Source organism: Oncorhynchus clarkii, chromosome 4, assembly GCF_045791955.1.
Source record: "Oncorhynchus clarkii lewisi isolate Uvic-CL-2024 chromosome 4, UVic_Ocla_1.0, whole genome shotgun sequence".
NCBI classification, from domain to species: domain Eukaryota; kingdom Metazoa; phylum Chordata; class Actinopteri; order Salmoniformes; family Salmonidae; genus Oncorhynchus; species Oncorhynchus clarkii.
In genome coordinates, this window is record NC_092150.1 from 45,445,203 (window position 1) to 45,465,829 (window position 20,627).

At 41.3% G+C, this 20,627-nt stretch overlaps 1 protein-coding gene across 2 annotated transcripts; it reads left to right on the forward strand.

The window, feature by feature from the left end:
* Positions 1–1,751: 1,751 nt before the first annotated feature.
* On the forward strand, positions 1,752–19,932 carry LOC139406866 (histone acetyltransferase KAT8-like). 2 transcript variants are annotated; one of them, XM_071149980.1, is made up of 11 exons: positions 1,752–2,143; positions 6,759–6,833; positions 6,970–7,148; positions 7,313–7,366; positions 8,127–8,291; positions 8,499–8,588; positions 8,843–8,983; positions 11,468–11,561; positions 11,954–12,104; positions 17,364–17,518; positions 19,674–19,932. In XM_071149980.1, exons 1-11 carry the CDS (start codon positions 1,813–1,815, stop codon positions 19,736–19,738), a joined length of 1,500 nt encoding a protein of 499 aa, XP_071006081.1. In that variant the 5' UTR covers positions 1,752–1,812; the 3' UTR covers positions 19,739–19,932. The 2 variants fall into 2 exon arrangements, with proteins under 2 accessions (XP_071006081.1, XP_071006082.1); XM_071149981.1 differs by lacking the exons at positions 17,364–17,518; positions 19,674–19,932 and adding an exon at positions 13,047–14,217.
* The last annotated feature ends 695 nt before the right edge of the window (positions 19,933–20,627 follow it).

The window sequence follows — 20,627 nt, forward strand, 5'->3', positions numbered from 1 at the left end:
TGTTTGTGTAGCACAGCTATGAGATGAGTGAAGAGTAATGGCCTGAGGTTAAGTCAGAACTAGTGAAGTCTTACCACAACCATTGTGACACCAGGGCTGGTCTAAAAGAAACACATTTGAAAATACATATAATTCATAGAAAATATATAAATATTTATTACAGTTTTAAAAAAAGTTGTTTTGAAAGCCTACGCACCTGCTATGGCTAGAGAACAGAGATAGAGGATAATACACACAGATGTCTGAAAAGCAAATATAAATAAAATGTAGCATAAAGATGCATGAATCTTTGATATCTCTATGATTAAATTTCTGTCCCAATGTAGCCATGCTCTCTCATTTGAACTATTTGCGCCTTACGGATTGTGGTTGTTGTGGATAGCTGTTCACAAATCTAAATGTGTATTTGAACCCAATAATGGTTGAATTCAAGAAGTTTAAGCTGCCTATCAATCATTGTTTTTGAAACCAGTGGACAGCCAGTAAAACATTAGCTCTTGCAACAGCTGCATAATGCAGATCCAAGCCTATGGAATAAAAGTGGGGCTTTTATTGCTCAATCTAATTCATTCTGATCAAATAAATAAATCCATAGGCCTAATGGACACATGCTCAAACTTGCACAGTTTTGATAGACTTAAAAGGGGCAATCTGTAGTTTCTACATCCATTTGACTTAGATATATATAAATTAGATAGATATATATCTATATCCATTGAGTCTTGAAGAATATAACTTAGAAATCCCTCAACTGTCACACTCCATGAGAATCCAAAATATACTCTGTTTTATTCCAATGTTTGTAAACATTGTAAATGTAAACAAACACTGTATTGCCTCATAACATGGTTAAAACAATAATTGTATATGTATATCATGGATGGTCAGTCCTTGCATCCATAGCTCTGTCTATTTGTCTGAGAGTGGTTAAATTTCTCAAGGCCCATCCCTCAGCTTTTTACCAAAACAGAGGCGGGGCGTCCATTTTGTTATTGTTTCATCTGTGGATTTGCCCTTTAAAAAGCTGCATATTATCAAAGTGCCACGAACAAAAAGGTAAACAATAGGCCTATACCAAATGCTGCATATGGCATTATTTTTTCCCCCCCACATGTAAATAGCACTTTTCAGTAGTGCTCAAAGAATTCCATTCCATGAGCTCAGCATTTATTTTTCAACTGAAATCAATGAGCCCAATCAGTCCTCTATGACAACAAAAGCATAAATTATGAGGAGGGGTGGCTAATAAGTCCTTAGGTTTGGGGTCATGCTCAGGTAAAACAATTTGGCAAATCAATACTTCCGTATTTCCAAGTCCTATTCTTGAAGATCAAGGGGTATAACTTTTAATGAAATTACTGGAATTCTGATAGACTTTGGTTTTTAAGGTAAAGATATAATTGAATCGTATTATATGCAGTAGAAAGCGATGGGTTGGAAGAAGCCTACATAACCAACTCATAAAGTAAAATTTTACATCCATAAATGGCCAGCTGTGTAAACTTTAACATTGGTAACATACATTTTTGTCTTCTAATTCCTCTTATGGGGAAAGTAAGAGGCATTAGTAACGGAATGTAATCAGATTGCGTTACTGAGTTTGGGTAATCCCAGAGTTACGTTACTGATTACAATTTGGGACATGTAACTAGTAACTGTAACGGATAACAAAAGTAACCTACCCAACCCAGGGGGTATATAATCTGATTCTAGATCTGTTAGAAGGACAACTTGTTTCGAAGAGTCGAGAACGCCCCGCACTGCGCAAACTCACATCGTCCGGGGGCAGGCAGTGTTTTGAAATAACACAAGATGTCTGCCGGAACAGCGCTAACGACGAACGAGCGTCATATTCGAGACAATAACTACAACAACAATCTTCCAGAGGACCGAATGGACGTTGAACTTGACACAGGACACAACGTAACGGACCGGGAAGACTTAGACACTGGAATACAAGCCACTTGTTCATCTAACGGCAGTGGCGGGGAGGAGGATGAGTCGGAGTCCATTGATCGAGAAAGAGAAGCCGGGGGCTCGATTCCTCAGCGCAACGGGGAAGGAGTGTTGTTGGGCAGGGAGCAAGAGGTGTCAGTCGAAATCGGAGAGACGTATTTATGTCAGCGAGCCGACAAGACATGGCGTAAGTATTTGTTTATAAGCCAATAATAGTTAGCTACGTTTGAAAGGCTGTGAGGCAGAACACATCATCAGTGCGTCCCGACTGGTTCTGCATATACAGTGCCTTGCGAAAGTATTCGGCCCCCTTGAACTTTGCGACCTTTTGCCACATTTCAGGCTTCAAACATAAAGATATAAAACTGTATTTTTTTGTGAAGAATCAACAACAAGTGGGACACAATCATGAAGTGGAACGACATTTATTGGATATTTCAAACTTTAACAAATCAAAAACTGAAAAATTGGGCGTGCAAAATTATTCAGCCCCCTTAAGTTAATACTTTGTAGCGCCATCTTTTGCTGCGATTACAGCTGTAAGTCGCTTGGGGTATGTCTCTATCAGTTTTGCACATCGAGAGACTGACATTTTTTCCCATTCCTCCTTGCAAAACAGCTCGAGCTCAGTGAGGTTGGATGGAGAGCATTTGTGAACAGCAGTTTTCAGTTCTTTCCACAGATTCTCGATTGGATTCAGGTCTGGACTTTGACTTGGCCATTCTAACACCTGGATATGTTTATTTTTGAACCATTCCATTGTAGATTTTGCTTTATGTTTTGGATCATTGTCTTGTTTGAAGACAAATCTCCGTCCCAGTCTCAGGTCTTTTGCAGACTCCATCAGGTTCTTCCAGAATGGTCCTGTATTTGGCTCCATCCATCTTCCCATCAATTTTAACCATCTTCCCTGTCCCTGCTGAAGAAAAGCAGGCCCAAACCATGATGCTGCCACCACCATGTTTGACAGTGGGGATGGTGTGTCCAGCTGTGTTGCTTTTACGCCAAACATAACGTTTTGCATTGTTGCCAAAAAGTTCAATTTTGGTTTCATCTGACCAGGGCACCTTCTTCCACATGTTTGGTGTGTCTCCCAGGTGGCTTGTGGCAAACTTTAAACAACACTTTTTATGGATATCTTTAAGAAATGGCTTTCTTCTTGCCACTCTTCCATAAAGGCCAGATTTGTGCAATATACGACTGATTGTTGTCCTATGGACAGAGTCTCCCACCTCAGCTGTAGATCTCTGCAGTTCATCCAGAGTGATCATGGGCCTCTTGGCTGCATCTCTGATCAGTCTTCTCCTTGTATGAGCTGAAAGTTTAGAGGGACGACCAGGTCTTGGTAGATTTGCAGTGGTCTGATACTCCTTCCATTTCAATATTATCGCTTGCACAGTGCTCCTTGGGATGTTTAAAGCTTGGGAAATCTTTTTGTATCCAAATCCGGCTTTAAACTTCTTCACAACAGTATCTCGGACCTGCTTGGTGTGTTCCTTGTTCTTCATGATGCTCTCTGCGCTTTTAATGGACCTCTGAGACTATCACAGTGCAGGTGCATTTATACGGAGACTTGATTACACACAGGTGGATTGTATTTATCATCATTAGTCATTTAGGTCAACATTGGATCATTCAGAGATCCTCACTGAACTTCTGGAGAGAGTTTGCTGCACTGAAAGTAAAGGGGCTGAATAATTTTGCACGCCCAATTTTTCAGTTTTTGATTTGTTAAAAAAGTTTGAAATATCCAATAAATGTCGTTCCACTTCATGATTGTGTCCCACTTGTTGTTGATTCTTCACAAAAAAATACAGTTTTATATCTTTATGTTTGAAGCCTGAAATGTGGCAAAAGGTCGCAAAGTTCAAGGGGGCCGAATACTTTCGCAAGGCACTGTATCTTCAGACTGATAGTAGGCTGGACACGTGACATTTATAACAACGCTTTTTTCAAAACTAAGACTAGTTCATTGCATCCGCCGTGGAGCCCAGTTTCTTAATATTACCATCTGTCCAAACTGCTTGGCGTAGTGTTGAATTAATCGCGCAAAAAAAAAACATTTTAGAGCATTTTCTCCCTACCAGCTCCTATTATTTCAATTGAGCACAGTGGCACCAATTCGCTTCCGAACGTTCTATTCCCAGCCTTATTATTCTAGGTCACAATTCCTGCCAGGCTATTGTTGGCAATGAGACCTGCCCATATTACATTCGTAGGCTTACCCGAGTAATTTATTATAATTAACAAGGTTCGGGCTACTTGGTGAGCAAACTCGCTGTTCGCCTGGGTACACGTTGTTGTGACACGCAGAGCTAACTATGGCTGGCGCATAGCCATCAAACGTTAAACATTTTCTGCTCATGGAGGGTGTAAGCCTAAAAAAACGCATGTGCCTGTCCATCTTTTTCAAGATGTGGCCGATTTAAACAGCCAGAGGACATTTTTTAATTAAGAAATAACCATTGCGAATGTAGATCTGTTACCTCAGATTATGAGCCGAGCAAATGTCACGAATGAGTTATTTAGTACCCACAGAAGTCCACATGGAGGAACAAGAGAGCTATGAACCCATACTGTTTTTTTTCCCTTAAACTCTAACCCTAGGTATAACCTATTTAAGCTCTTAAGCCTATACCTTGGGTAGGGTAGCCTATTGGGTAGGGTAAACTATTTGTGTTATAATTTTGTTAGTAAATACCATTATAGTACTAAATAGCATTTTGATTGTTCTTAAGAAAACAAATCTAAACCTATGCAAGTATTTAGCTGTTTTTTTTTGTTCTTTTATGATATTTATTATTATAACACTTGATAAACAAGCCACATTTTATTTTTCAAATGTGGTTTGAACTGGGTGTGACCTATATGTGAAAGTCCAACAATTGGATGGGATAGGTGGGGCAGGTTTTAGACTGATTTCAGGAATTAATAACCAAAGACTATATGTCCCATGATTTTCTAAAATGGTCACTCATGACTCATTTACAGGTAGCTATTTATCTCGTATTAGGCCTGTGTTGCTTTTGGGAGAGCAAAAAAATAGTGACTATAGCAGGTATTGAACCCCGGCCAAATAATCACTAGAGCTCTGTTGACTTCCCGCCAACAAATTACATCATGCACCCTCCCGGTTAGCAAACTTACCTCCAACATGCCCCTCGCTTGCGCGAGAAGGCAGAGTGCTCGCTGGCAGCACAAGTTTTTGGTGGAGCTTGTTGAGTTGGCTACTTTTGCGAGAAGGCAGAGCGGGTTGACGAATTTGACAATGAATGTACTAGGAAAATAAGTTTTTGTCGACCAGAGGTGACTGAATTAATGTTCAGGCTTATTGATAATTGTTATGGTAATGAAGTATAATTTCAAAACATGAGCACATAAGTAATAATAAACATGAATCATCATTATATTTCTTCACAGCAATCTGTTAAATGCCTTTTTAGCCCTTCCTCTTGCGTTAGCAGTGTGGAAAGGGACAGAACGCATGTATGAGTTTTCCTGTTAACTTCTTAAAGTATAGGGGCAGCATTTTCACTTTTGGATAAATAGCGTGCCCAATTTCAACTTCCTGCTACTCATGCCAGGAATGTAAGATATGCATATTATTAGTAGAAAACACTCAAGTTTCTAAAACTGTTTGAATCATGTCTGTGAGTATAACATAACTTATGTAGCAGGCAAAACCCCGAGGATTAACCGTTCAGATTATAATTTTTTTGGTTTCTGTTCACTGAGGTCTCATTGGCAAATTTATATTTCTTAGGAACCTGTTTTCAGTTTCCTCCGCTTCCACTGGATGTCACCAGTCTTTGGAATTTGGTTGAGGTTATTCATTTTTTTTTATTGTTTACATTTTAACTACCAGCAACGTGGGCAGGTCTCATTGCCAACAATAGCAAAGCACAATAAGCTGGGAATAGAACTTTCGGAAAGCAAGTTGGTGCTCAATAGACCTAATAGGAGCTGGCACGGTGAAAAATACCCTAAAATAAGGCCTCTTTTTTTGTGTGATTATGTAACAGATGTATATGTACTCTCCATGCGTTGTGTTTTCTCAAAATAAATCACTTCGGGCCAGTGGTCCCAGTTGAGCATTTATTTCTGTTGTTAAATGGGAAACAGCACGTTAGTTGTGCAGGGCTTAACGGTATTGATGGCTGTCAATGGCAAAATCTGTAGCATGAAGACAACTGTGTTAGCAGTTGTGTTCATTACAGTTGTGTTACCATTACATCGGTGTATGCTAGCTAACACACTTATTTACAGCAATCATATGCCAAAGCACATCCCAGAAAGCCCCTCAATCCCTAACAGGTACCATATACCCACCCACACATGTATAAATCAGTAACGTACAGCAAACTTGTACACATTGTAAAATAGAAAACAATATTCAGAACGTGACCTACCCCTTGCATCACATTTTCATACTTTGGAGACCTGATGTTCGCGATCTTCCCCTATCTGCAAGTGGGGCCAATCACAACACACCTTATTGTCATCAGAGTTGAACTAACCAATAAGAATGCTTGAACATTAAATACACATTTCTTTAGAGGCAAGTGGAAACATAACCAACCCTGTTACAATTACTTAAAAACTACAGCAAACAGCTGGGACATATGGTAATATTATGAAACTGGGCTCTGCGGCAGATGCAATGTACTTGTTTTTATCAGAAGAAAAGCGTTGTTAAAAATGTAATGTGTCCTGCCCTACTATAGCTAGCTAGATGTGCTTTTTACAGAGATGGCTACAGTTAAATCAGTAAAACTCAACTTTTTTTATTCTTCTTCTTTCAGATTCTGCTGAGGTTATCCAGTCCAGGCTGAACGAACAGGAGGGCAGAGAGGAGTTCTACGTACACTATGTTGGATGTGGGTGGGACACACACACAGCACTTCCATTCTCCTCTGTCTTTTCATGCACCTCTCCTTCTACTTTCCTCCACCTCCCTTTATCATTTCTTCCTTCTCCGCCAACCCTCTCTTTAACTCTCCCCTGGGCCTGTAGTTAACAGGCGTCTGGATGAGTGGGTGGGCAAGGTTCGCCTGGCACTGACCAAGACTGCGAAGGACGCAGTGACAAAAATCGCAGAGGGTGGTGGAGGGGGCGAGCTGGGGGAGCAGCCCGAGAGGAAGATCACCCGCAACCAGAAACGCAAACATGATGAGATCAACCACGTGCAGAAGGTAGGCTAGTGCCGGAGGTTCTAGACTACATACCCCAACAGTGGTGGATCAGATCCCCATTGTCATTTTCTAAACTGTTCTTCTGTCAGTCAGATTTGTTAGATTCCGATATTAAATGGGCTCCCTCTGTTCTGTTTTCTAATGGAACTCCTCTTTCCCGCCAGACGTACGCAGAGATGGACCCCACCACAGCTGCCCTGGAGAAGGAGCATGAGGCGGTAAGCGTGTGTCGCTATAATGTTTTACACTTTTTGATATACAGCACCAGTCAAAAGTTTGGACACATGTTCATTCCAGGGTTTTTCTTTATTTGTATTATTTTCTACATTATACAATAATAGTGAAGACATCAAAACTATGAAATGACACGCATGGAATCATGTAGTAACCAAAAAAGAGTTTTAAACAAATGAAAATGTATTTGAGATTCTTCAAAGTAGCCACCCTATGCCTTGATGACCGCTTTGCTCCCTTTTGGCATTCTCTCAACCATCTTCATGAGGTAGTCCCCTAGAATCCATTTCAATGAACAGTTGTGCCTTGTTAAAAGTTAATTTTGTGTAATTTCTTTCCTCCTTAATGCGTTTGAGCCAATCAGTTGTGTTGTAACAAGGTAGGGGTGGTATACAGAAGATAGCCCTATTTGGTAAAATACCAAGTCCATATTATGTCACGAACAGCTAAAATAAGCAAACAGAAACAAAAAGTCCGTCATTACCTTAAGACATGAAGGTCAGTCAATATGCCATCCCATCTGGTTTGTTTTTAGTGGGACATCATTTGTTTTTCAACAGGATAATTGAAAATAATAGTGATGTCTTCACTATTATTCTACAATGTAGGAAATAGTACAAATAAAGAATAACCCTTGAATAAGTAGGTGTGCCTTTTGACTCGTACTGTATGTAGTTGTAAGACAATACAATTCCTAGAGAAGGGGGGTGAAAGTAAAAATGTGTCCTTGTCTCTCTCTTCCAGATCACTAAAGTGAAGTACGTGGACAAGATCCAAATTGGAAACTTTGAGATTGACGCCTGGTACTTCTCCCCATTCCCAGAGGACTACGGCAAGCAGCCCAAGCTGTGGATCTGCGAGTACTGCCTCAAGTACATGAAGTACGAGAAGACCTTCAGATACCACCTGGTCAGTGACTGTCAGCTTCAACATTTTAAAAGCTCTGTTCGCTTCAGCATTGCTGTTGTCTTTCATTACCATCTACCATTGGGGACGAGCACTTCTATTTTACCAATATACAGTTGAAAAGCTTTGAACCATATACTTATGTTTCATCCTTCTCCACCTCTATTTCCTCTCTACCTTTCCTTTCCTCCTCACTATCTGTTTCTCCAGTCCCAATGTCAGTGGAGGCAGCCTCTTGGGAAAGAAATCTACAGGCGGAGCAACATCTCTGTGTACGAAGTGGACGGACGCGACCATAAGGTAAGAACACAGGAGGCAGGACCAAAACCACAGAGAATTACCTCAAACTGCCCTGAAAGCAATTTAAACAGGTCTTAGTTAAATGGGAACAAGTACAACCTAGACCTTTCAACTTAAGTCTTGGCGGTACCCCTAATTTGCATATGTTTGTTCCAGCACTAACATAACTGACTCCTCTTCATTGAGCATCTGCAAGGTGTATTAAAATGAACAAACCCACTGAAGGTAATACTGACCCTTGTCTCTTTCTTTAGATCTACTGCCAGAACCTGTGTCTACTGGCCAAGCTCTTCCTGGACCACAAGACGCTGTACTTTGACGTGGAGCCTTTTGTCTTTTACATTCTGACTGAAGTCAACAGGCAGGGAGCACACATAGTGGGATACTTCTCCAAAGTAAGTACTGGTCCCAGTACAGGGATGGGGATATCTGTGGCTGCTTGTCCAAAGTAAAAATGTATAAACTCAGCAAAAAAAAAAAAAAGTCCCTTTTTCAGGACCCTGTCTTTCAAAGATAATTTGTAAAAATCCAAATAACTTCACAGATCTTTATTGTAAAGGGTTTAAACACTGTTTACCATGCTTGTTCAATGAACCATAAACAATTAATGAACATGCACCTGTGGAATCGTCGTTAAGACACTAACAGCTTACAGACATTAGGCAATTAAGGTCATAGTTATGAAAACTTAGAACGCTAAAGAGGCCTTTCTACTGACTCTGAAAAACACCAAAAGAAAGATGCTCAGGGTCCCTGCTCATCCGTGTGAACGTGCCTTAGGCGTGCTGCAAGGAGGCATGAGGACTGCAGATGTGGCCAGGGCAATACATTGCAATGTCCGTACTGTGAGACGCCTAAGACAGCGCTACAGGGAGACAGGACGGACAGCAGTGGCAGACCACGTGTAAAAACACCTGCACAGGATCGATACATCCGAACATCACACCTGCGGGACAGGTACAGGATGGCAACAACACCAGGAATGCACAATCCCTCCATCAGTGCTCAGACTGTCCACAATAGGCTGAGAGAGGCTGGACTGAGGGCTTGTAGGCCTGTTGTAAGGCAAGTCCTCACCAGACATCACCGGCAACAACGGGCACAAACCCACCGTCGCTGGACAAGACAGGACTGGCAAAAAGTGCTCTTCACTGACAAATTGCAGTTTTGTCTCACCAGCGGTGATGGGCTGATTTGCGTTTATCGTCGAAGGAATGAGCGTTACACCGGGGCCTGTACTCTGGAGCAGGATTGAGGGGGAGGGTCCGTCATGGTCTGGGGCAGTGTGTCACTGCATCAACGGACTGAGCTTATTGTCATTGCAGGCCATCTCAACACTGTGTTACAGGGAAGACATCCCCCTCCCTCGTGGTACCCTTCCTGCAGGCTCATCCTGACATGACCCTCCAGCATGATAATGCCACCAGCCATACTGTGCGTGATTTCGTGCAAGACAGGAATATCAGTTATCTGCCATGGCCAGCGAAGAGCCCGGATCTCAATTCCATTGAGCACGTCTGGGACTTGTTGGATCGGAGGGTGAGGGCTAGGGCCATTCCCCACAAATGTCCGGGAACTTGCAGGTGCCTTGGTGGAAGAGTGGGGTAACTGGCAAATCTGGTGCAGTCCATGAGGTGGAGATACACTGCACTACTTAATGCAGCTGGTGGCCACACCAGATACTGACTGTTACTTTTGATTTTGACCCCTCTTTGTTCAGGAACAGATTATTCAATTTCTGTTAGTCACATGTCTGTGGAACTTGTTCAGTTTATGTCTCAGTTGTTGAATCTTATGTTCATACAAATATTTACACATGTTAAGTTTGCTGAAAATTAACACCGTTTATTTACAGTGAGAGGACGTTTATTTTTTTGCTGAGTTTATCTGTAAATTTTTTTGGGGGGGGGGCAGGGGTTAGAAACAGATTTTATAAATGGTTGTAATTCAAATCAAATGTTATTTGTCACATGCACCGAATACAACCGGTGTAGACCTTACAGTGAAATTCTTACTTACAAGCCCTTAAAACAATGCAGTTTTAAGAAAAAAATGCATTTAAAGAAAATATTTATTAAATAAACTGAAGTAAACAATAAAAAAAAAAACACATTTGAAAATAACAATTTAAAGAGCAACAATAAAATAACAGTAACGACACTATATACAGGGGGTACCGGTCCAGAATCAATGTGCTGGGGCACTGTTTAGTCGAGGTAATTGAGGTAATGTGTACATGTAATTCAAATAGTCCAGGTAGGCAGTTGGTTATCTGTTCAGAAGTCTTATGGCTTAGGGTAGAAGCTGTTAAGAATCCTTTTGGACCTAAAGATGTCTTGAGGAAAGTCCCAAATCCGAAGGAAATTGTTCATTGTTTGATATGAAAGGATAACTGGTATAGTGTAGGACTATAAAAGCTGAGCTTGTACAGAGTCCTGGGTTCGCGCCCAGGCTCTGTCGTAACCGGCCGCGACCGGGAGGTCCGTGGGGCGACGCACAATTGGCCTAGCGTCGCCCGGGTTAGGGAGGGCTTGGTCGGTAGGGGTGTCCTTGTCTCATCGCGCACCGGCGACTCCTGTGGCGGGCTGGGCGCAGTGTACGCTAGCCAAGGTGGCCAGGTGCACGGTGTTTCCTCCGGCGCATTGGTGCGGCTGGCTTCCGGGTTGGATGTGCGCTGTGTTAAAGAAGCAGCGGCTTGGTTGGTTGTGTATCGGAGGACGCATGACTTTCAACCTTCGTCTCTCCCGAGCCCGTACGGGAGTTGTAGCGATGAGACAAGATAGTAGCTACTACAACAATTGGATACTACGAAATTGGGGAGAAAAAGGGGTAAAATTCAAAAAAAATAAAATAAGCTGAGCTTGTTGTGTGTTCCACAGGAGAAAGAGTCTCCAGATGGGAATAACGTGGCGTGTATCCTCACCCTCCCACCCTACCAGCGCAGAGGATACGGAAAGTTCCTCATAGCCTTCAGTGAGTGGGATACACACACACACACACACTCACACACACTAGAGCTGGGCAATATGGACAAAATATTATGCTAAATTGACAGTTATCAGGTTAACAATAAATTGTGCGTTAAGTTAATACAATTATTAAGCACCATTTATTTTATTATACCCCTTAAACTACTACTTTGAATGTTAACAATTTTCCCGTTAGCAATAGGTCATATTAGCCGGCTTAGGCCTATTCCATTTCAAACTTCACATTTCTAGTAAAGGCTACTTATCATTATTGTCAATATCAGTAAAATGTTGTTTATAAATGGCCGGTTTGGTTGGTGACGATCATTTTTGGGTTATCGTCCCAGCTCTAACACACACTATCACACGTGCTCTCTCTCTTTCTCTCCTCCCCAGGCTATGAGCTGTCTAAATTGGAGAGTACGGTGGGTTCTCCGGAGAAGCCCCTGTCAGACCTGGGCAAGCTGAGCTACAGGAGCTACTGGTCCTGGGTGCTGCTGGAGATTCTCAGGGACTTCAGGGGCACGCTCTCCATCAAGGACCTCAGGTACACACAAACAAGCAACTATTTTCACCTCACCATAAATACATTTTCATGTACAGTACCAGTCTAAAGTTTGGACCCACCTACTCATTCAAGTGTTTTTTGTTTTTACTGCTTTCTAAATTGTAGAATAGCAGTGAAGACATCAAAACTATGAAGTAACACATATGGAATAATGTGCCTTGTTAAGTTATTTTGTGGAATTCTTTTCATTCTTAATGCGTTTGAGCCAATCACTTGTGTTGTGACAAGGTAGAGATGGTATACTAAAATAAGCAAAGAGAAATGACAGTCCAACATTACTTTAAGACATGAAGGTCAGTCAATTCGGAAAATTTCAAGAACTTTGAAAGTTTCTTCAAGTGCAGTCTCAAAAGCCATCAAGTGCTTTGATGAAATTGGCTCTCACGAGGACTGCCACAGGAAAGGAAGATCCAGAGTTACCTCTGCTGCAGAGGATAAGATCATGAGAGTTATCAGCCTCATAAATTGCAGCCCAAATAAATGCTTCACAGAGATCAAGTAACAGACACATCTCAACATCAACTGTTCAAAGGAGACTGTGTGAATCAGGCCTTCATGGTCGAATTTTTGCAAAGAAACCACTACTAAAGGAGACCAATAGAAAGAAGAGACTTGCTTGGGCCAATAAACACAAGCAATGGACATTAGACCAGTAGAAATCTATCCTTTGTTCTGGTGAGTCCAAATTTGAACCAACCACCGAGTCTTTGTGAGACGCAGAGTAGGGGAACCGATGATCTCAGCATGTGGTTCCCACCGTGAAGCTTGGAGGATGTGTGGGGGTGCTTTGCTGGTGACACTGTCAGTGATTTATTTTGAATTTAAGGCACACTGAACCAGCATGGCTACAACAGCATTCTGCAGTGATACGCCATCCCATCTGGTTTGCACTTAGTTCCGCTATCATTTGTTTTTCAACAGGACAATGACTGAAATCACACCTCCAGGCTGGGTAAGGGCTATTTGACCAAGAAGGAGAGGGATGGAGTGGTGCATCAGATGACCTGGCCTCCACAATCACTTGACCTCAACTCAATTGAGATGGTTTGGGATGAGTAGGACCACATAGTGAAGGAAAAGCAGCCAACAAGTGCTCAGCATACAGTGGTTACTCCACTAAAAGTTTTGCGATTATGCTGTGGTACTTAGAGGTCAAGTACGGTACCCTAAATCATCACTTCATTGCTCCAGACCAGCGCAAGGGGGAGTTAGAGCATTGTGTCTCTGACGGTGAATGGGGTGACATAAACCTAAATAGAAACTGTTAATTGTGCTCGACTTCACACTAAGGGTTTTATTTTGTTAGGATTATTTTGCTCTTACTGTAGTAGTGTAGCCCACTCCTGACCGGTCACGTTGTACAGCGTCTGAGTGGCGCAACTGACTAAGACACTGCATAGTAGGTCAAGCTGTGTTGCTACAGATGTTGGTTCAATGCCCGTGCCGGCCTCGACTGGGAGACCCGTGAAATGACTCTAGGTTTTTGGTTTCTCTCCCTTTAAAAACAGAAATAAATAATTATAAATAACAAACTGGCTAACAAACTGGCTAATAACTAACTTTATTTCCAAATTAGTAACATTGTCTCATCCCATGTTCAAGAATGGCCTTTTTCTCGCTCATTTTACAACTAAATCATCTCCGAAATATATATTTTATAATTATTTTAAAGCCCCTTGGATATTCTCACAGATATATTATTAACCCTGTTATTAGTAGGACAATATATATTGGTCATGGCTCCAGAGTGGTGCACAATGGGATTGCCCTGCAGTTCTCCAGCTGTATTTCAGTTCTCCACTGAAAGCGTTCAAGGCACGAGGGCAGGGGGCATGGGATGGGCCGCAGAGCCGCGCACACGGACCTAGCCCATGGGGAAAGGAGGAGGAGAGAGGGGGGTGGACCCCCCACTCCGCCACACTGGGTAGCACAGAGGAACATTTTAAGGGGCATTGCACTAATAATGGTGTTGATAGAACAGCGGGGACGTTTCCCTAGTGCCAGTCTGCACGTTCAAACTAAAACAATGTAACTAATAATGCCATCTTTATGCTTTCGTTAATAAAATAATGATAAAAATACTCTTTCAAAATGCCAATGTTTATTTAGTTATGGATCCATAACGAATTACTATGGGAATAAATATCACTGAATTACAGAAATATTGGAACAAAGTTGTCTAATGAAGGTAAACAAATTGTTGCTTACTGGAAAATACTCTTTCAAACACACACGGTCACAGTGTACTGCGCCATTATGGCTATTAGCAGGTAGCTGGACAATAGACTTGCCTAGAAAGTGGGTAGGGGGAGAAATCTATCATCAAATGTATTTCTTAGTTAGGTTGGCTGTATCACAACCTGCTGTGATTGGTTGCTATTTCAGTTTAATCTACCAGAAAAGACCAAACAAATAATACAACAAAATATTATTATTTTGTATCACATCCGACCGTGATTGGGAGTCCATAGGGCGGCGCACAATTGGCTCCGTGTTTCTCTCCCTCTTAAAACAGAAATAAATATTTTGGCCTTTACAAATATTATTCCTAGTCCTTTCATTTAGAGCGATTTTATTTAAAAAATAAATAAAATATATCATTATATATTATCAAGTTGATGCCAGTCATATAGCCTGCACCTACATAAAGCTGAGTGACTCACTCATGGCTTTGGGTCAAAATAAATAAGTACCAACATTCTTTCTGATAGTCTTCTACTAAAAACATGTTTTGGTTATCCTGACCTGGACACCATGTACAGTGTTAGAACAGCCCATTATGGGCTATTAGCAGGACAATATACCTTTACCAACGCTTCTTGCATTTTGATACTTTGTGGATGGGGCCTCCCCAGTGGTGCAGCTAAGTCACCGCATCACAATGCAAAATGCATTGCTACAGATACCCATGCCGCCCGCCACCGGTAGACCCATGAGGCGGCTTTTGGTTTTAATTTCGAATCCTCCAATCCTCTACATGTAATTATTGTCAGAGTCCGGTCATATTTTTCGATATATTGTCGGCCTACCGTAGGCGATATGAGTCTCACTAGTGTTGAGTAATGTACTGTTAAAAGTGGTGTAGGTCTTATTTATTTAAAGAGCATATTGAAGTTAGAAGCAATAGGATTTTAAGCAATAGCTACAACTATTTTAGCATGTTTCACGCTGCTCTGAGACAAGCATGGGGACTGGTCTTAATAAATCAATGCGATTTTTTATTTTGACTGCATCTCCATTTGGGTATTGGTTAGACTACAATTATGGTGTAGAAATGTTATGCTCTTAGTGTAACCTTTATTTAACTAGGCAAGTCAGTTAAGAACAAATTCTTATTTACAAGGACAGCCTACTCCTTCCTCCCCGTCGGGGAATTGAATCCCAGTCTTCCGCGTACCCGCATGACACGGAAGCCAAATAGCCAAGTACTGTAGTCTACTCCCGACCGTCACGTTGTACATCGCCATATTTTCCGTTCCATCCAAATGGAAACCCAGAGGGTTTTTCTTGGAATAAAAACACCATAATATTAACTTATTTTGTTGAGCAATCCCGTATCCGGGAGCGTAATCATAGCCTCAAGCTCATTAGCATAATGCAACGTTAACTATTCATGAAAATCGAAAATGAAATGAAATAAATATATTGGCTCACAAGCTTAGCCTTTTGTTAACAACACTGTCATCTCAGATTTTCAAAATATGCTTTTCAACCATAGCTACACAAGCATTTGTGTAAGAGTATTGATAGCTAGCATAGCATTAAGCCTAGCATTCAGCAGGCAACATTTTCACAAAAACAAGAAAAGCATTCAAATAAAATAATTTACCTTTGAAGAACTTCGGATGTTTTCAATGAGGAGACTCTCAGTTAGATAGCAAATGTTCAGTTTTTCCAAAAATATTATTTGTGTAGGAGAAATCGCTCCGTTTTGTTCATCACGTTTGGCTAAGAAAAAAACCCGAAAATTCAGTCATTACAACGCCGAACTTTTTTACAAATTAACTCCATAATATCGACAGAAACATGGCAAACATTGTTTAGAATCAATCCTCAAGGTGTTTTTCACATATCTATTCGATGATAAGTAATTCGTGGCAGTTGGGTTTCTCCTCTGAAGCAAATGGAAAAATGCACGCAGCTGGAGATTACGCAATAATTGCAACGGAGGACACCAAGCGAGCACCTGGTAAATGTAGTCTCTTATGGTCAATCTTCCAATGATATGCCTACAAATACGTCACAATGCTGCAGACACCTTGGGGAAACGACAGAGAGTGTAGGCTCATTCCTTGTGCATTCACAGCCATATAAGGAGACATTGGAACACAGCGCCTTCAAAATCTGGGGCATTTCCTGTTTGAAATTTCATCTTGGTTTCGCCTGTAGCATCAGTTCTGTGGCACTCACAGACAATATCTTTGCAGTTTTGGAGTGTTTTCTTTCCAAAGCTGTCAATTATATGCATAGTCGAGCATCTTTTCGTGACAAAATATCTTGTTTAAAACGGGAACGTTTTTTTATCCAAAAATTAAGAGCGCCCCCTATATCGAAGAAGTTAAGCAACATTTCTTAAAATCAGTCCCGTTATTTAAGTGCCAACCACTGGTACCATTAATGCTAGTTTGACGTTAGATGCTGCTAATGCTATGTTCTTATAAAAAAAGGTTTGAAATTCTCTAGTGCAGCCACTACTGAAGGCAATCAAATGCTTGTCAAAGATGCCCTCTGGTGGTCAAGCTAGCATTAACGGTACCCGTGGTTGGCACTTAAATAACATGCTGTGCTGCAGTACGCTGCAACTTTTAAAGGACAGACAACTCTGTGGGAATTCCTTCAAGACTGTTGGAAAAGCATTCCAGGAGACTACCTCATGAAGCTGGTTGAGAGAATGCGCAAAGCCGTCAAGGAAAAGGGTGGCTCAAGTATAAAATATATTTTGATTTCTTTAACACTCTTTTTTGGTTACTACCTGATTTCATGTGTTATTTCATTAGTTTTGATGTCTTCACTATTATTCTACAATGTAGAAAAATAATGTTTTTTTAAAACTTCAATGAGTAGGTGGCCAAACTTTTGACTGGTACTGTATGTGAAAATCCATCTACTTGCACATCCACAACATAGGTACACCTGCATTCACTTGTACATATGTCAGGTACTCCTACATCATAACTGTACACATATGACCTCACACACACTCAGCCCCAGATTCTCATTGCTCTCCCCCCTCCACAGTCAGATGACCAGTATTACCCAGGGTGACATCATCAGTACGCTGCAGTCCCTCAACATGGTGAAATACTGGAAAGGCCAGCACGTCATCTGTGTCACGCCCAAACTGGTTGAGGAACACCTCAAGAGTGCCCAGTACAAGAAGCCGCCAATCACAGGTAGACATGTTACCTTTTGACGTCTCATAGGCTCCATCCCAAATGACACCTTCACTACTGTTCAAAAGTTTGCAGTCACTTAGAAATGTTAACAATGTCTACACTGTATTTCTGATCAATTTGATGTTATTTTAATGGACAAAAAAATGCTTTTCTTACAAAAACAAGGACATTTCTAAGTGACCCCAAACTTTTGAACGGTGGTGTATTAGTGCACTACTTTTGACCAGAGCCCCAAAACAGATTTTGAAGACTTGTGGGTCCCACCACAGCCACATCCCTCTCCTTCTTTCTCCCAGTCACACACACTCCTGTTTCTCACTGTTCTCTTTGACTTGGCACAGCTGGGGGGAGGGTCTGTGTTCGCATTAATGTGTATGAAGTAGTGCGGAGCTAATTGACAGATGTCTGTTCAATTATTTGAATTCCATTTAGTTGGGTTTTTGTATGTGTGCTGAATGCGCAGTTTGTCTAGATATATCAGATCAAACCTGAACTGTGTGATGTAGTAGGGGGTTATAGTTTTCAACAGGCCAATATTCTACATAGTTGAGCTCAGAAAATGTGGTAATTAATTACAATGACCATGATCCATTGCGCGCCTACTTGTCCGGTCTATGTGGGGCAGACACGGAGAGGGAGGGAAGAGACAGACTGTATTTTCCACTTCATATTAGCTAGACTACTTTTCATTTAGTTTCAAGTCGCTAGTTTTCCACATTCTGTTAAGTTATTAAGTCATTGTAAAGTGAATTAAATAAATAAAAATCCTTAGCAATCTACACACAATACCCCATAATGATAAAGCCGAAAATAAATGTTTGCAAATGTATTCAAAATAAAAACTGATACCTTATTTACAAAAGTATTTGGACCCTTTGCTATAAATGGAAGAAGTTTGTAACCACCAAGACTCCTCCTAGAGCCCGGCCAAACTGAGCAGTCAGGGGAGAAGGGCCTTGGTCGGGGAGGTGACAAAGAACCCAATGGTCACTCTGACAGAGCTCCAAAGTTCCTTAATGGAGATGGTTGTCCTTCTGGAAGGTTCTATCTCTGCAACACTCTGACAATCAGAACTTTATGGTAGAGTGGCCAGACGGAAGCCACTCCTCGGTAAAAGGCACATGACATCCCGCTTGGGATTTGCTAAAATGCACCTAAAGACTCTGACCATGAGAAACAAGATTCTCTGGTCTGACGGAACCAAGATTGAACTCAGGCCTGAATGCCAAGCGTCACGCCTGGAGGAGCCTGGCACCATCCCTATGGTGAAGCATGGTTGTGGCAGCATTTTCAGCAGCAGGGACTGGGAAACTAGTAGGATCGAAGTAAAGATGAACGGAGAAAAGTACAGACAGATACTTGATGAACACCTGCTCAGGACCTCAGAACCTCAGACTGGGGGTGAAAGTTCACCTTCCAACAGGATAACAACCCTAAGCACACAGCCAAGACAACACAGGACTGGCTTTGGGGCAAGTCTCTGAATATTGAATGGCCCAGCCAGAGCCTGAACTTGAACCCAATCGAACATCTCTGGAGAGACCTGAAAATAGTTGTGCAGCGACACTCCCCATCCAACCTGACAGAGCTTGAGTCGATCTGCAGAGAAGAATGTAACGTAACAAAATGGGGAAAAAGTCAAGGGGTCTGAACATTTTCTGAATGCACTGTACTTTGAAGAACAGCTAAAATAGTTTTTTTTTTTTTTTGTCTGTCAGACCTCATAGGCAGCAGCTCTTTAGATATAAGATGATGACTTGGAATCAAATGATGAAGTAATATACACAGCTGAAATATTTTATTGAAGTGAAGTAATGTGAATAAAATGTGTGTGATAAGCAGTAATGGGTCGTCACTACCATCATGGGACTTTTTATTAATTGTTTTATTCTGTTACAGCATTCTGTCCACCCACATAATGCATTTAAAGTAAAAAAAATAATAATAGTATTTTTTGTTGTACTAGTACCGAAACCAAACCGACCTCAAAGCAGTAATCGCTCAGCACTAGTATACAGTTGTCTCTTGAGGATGTAATAGTGTTACTAATATGTGTGTGTATGAGGGGCTCGTCCATGTGCGTCACATGTATGTTTTCTTTTTGTGTGTGTGTGTGAGAGAGACCCTGACCAGAATGTTTCTATCTCCTCAGTTGACACTGTGTGTCTGAAGTGGGCCCCGCCCAAACATAAGCAAGCCAAGTTTTCCAAGAAGTGAGGGAAGGTGCTCGTGACATCATGCCAGACCACCCAACCAACCCACACACGCATGGTATTTGTTCTCCAATTCCCTTCTTCCCTCCACTTGTTCTTTGTCCCCAGTTTAAACTATTTGTTGTGAAGAGGAACCAATATGTACATTACTAGTGTCTTTTTTTCTGTTTTTTAAATAAACAAGAATAGTGATATTCACTTGGGTGGTCTTTTTTCTTTCCTTTAACATTTTTTGATTTGTACTAATCATTTCTACTTGACTCAATAGCAGTGTTTCTCCTAGATATATTTTTCCCTTGGTGGGGTGCAAAGGCACCTGAAGCAACTACTATGAAGACTGAGTGAATACTACTCTAATATGCTTTGAAAATACTGGTAATAATAATCAGGGATGCAATAAATTTTTAAAAAAAGTCAGTATTGATATTGATTTCTTTTTTAAATGACAATGGTATTATGTGGCGCACAGTTGTTACTCAATTGTGTAAAGTGATATGACATGAAGTGAGAGAAGGCAGTTGGTATTAGATTTCACATGACGGCTTTAGGTATTTTCTCAACAAATTTCCAAAAGGCTCTGGCCTTAACGACTTTGTCTATATTGTCATGGTGATAATAAGACGTTTTAAAGGAATTGAATGGGAAGGCAGGGGTGTACTCCTCCTAGAGTGTTGTGTTAGAGCAAAAGCCTGCAAACCTTCCAGAATACCAGTAGACTTACTTTGTCTGGCTACTCATCCACATCGCTCCGGCCAACTGACACTTCTTCTCTACGATGAAAAGAGAGTATCATTAAGAGTATCTCTACCACTCTTGCTGTCTCTAGAGAGTTCAAAACAGCAGGTCTGGGACAGGTAGCACGTCCGGTGAACAGGTCAGGATTCCATAGCCGC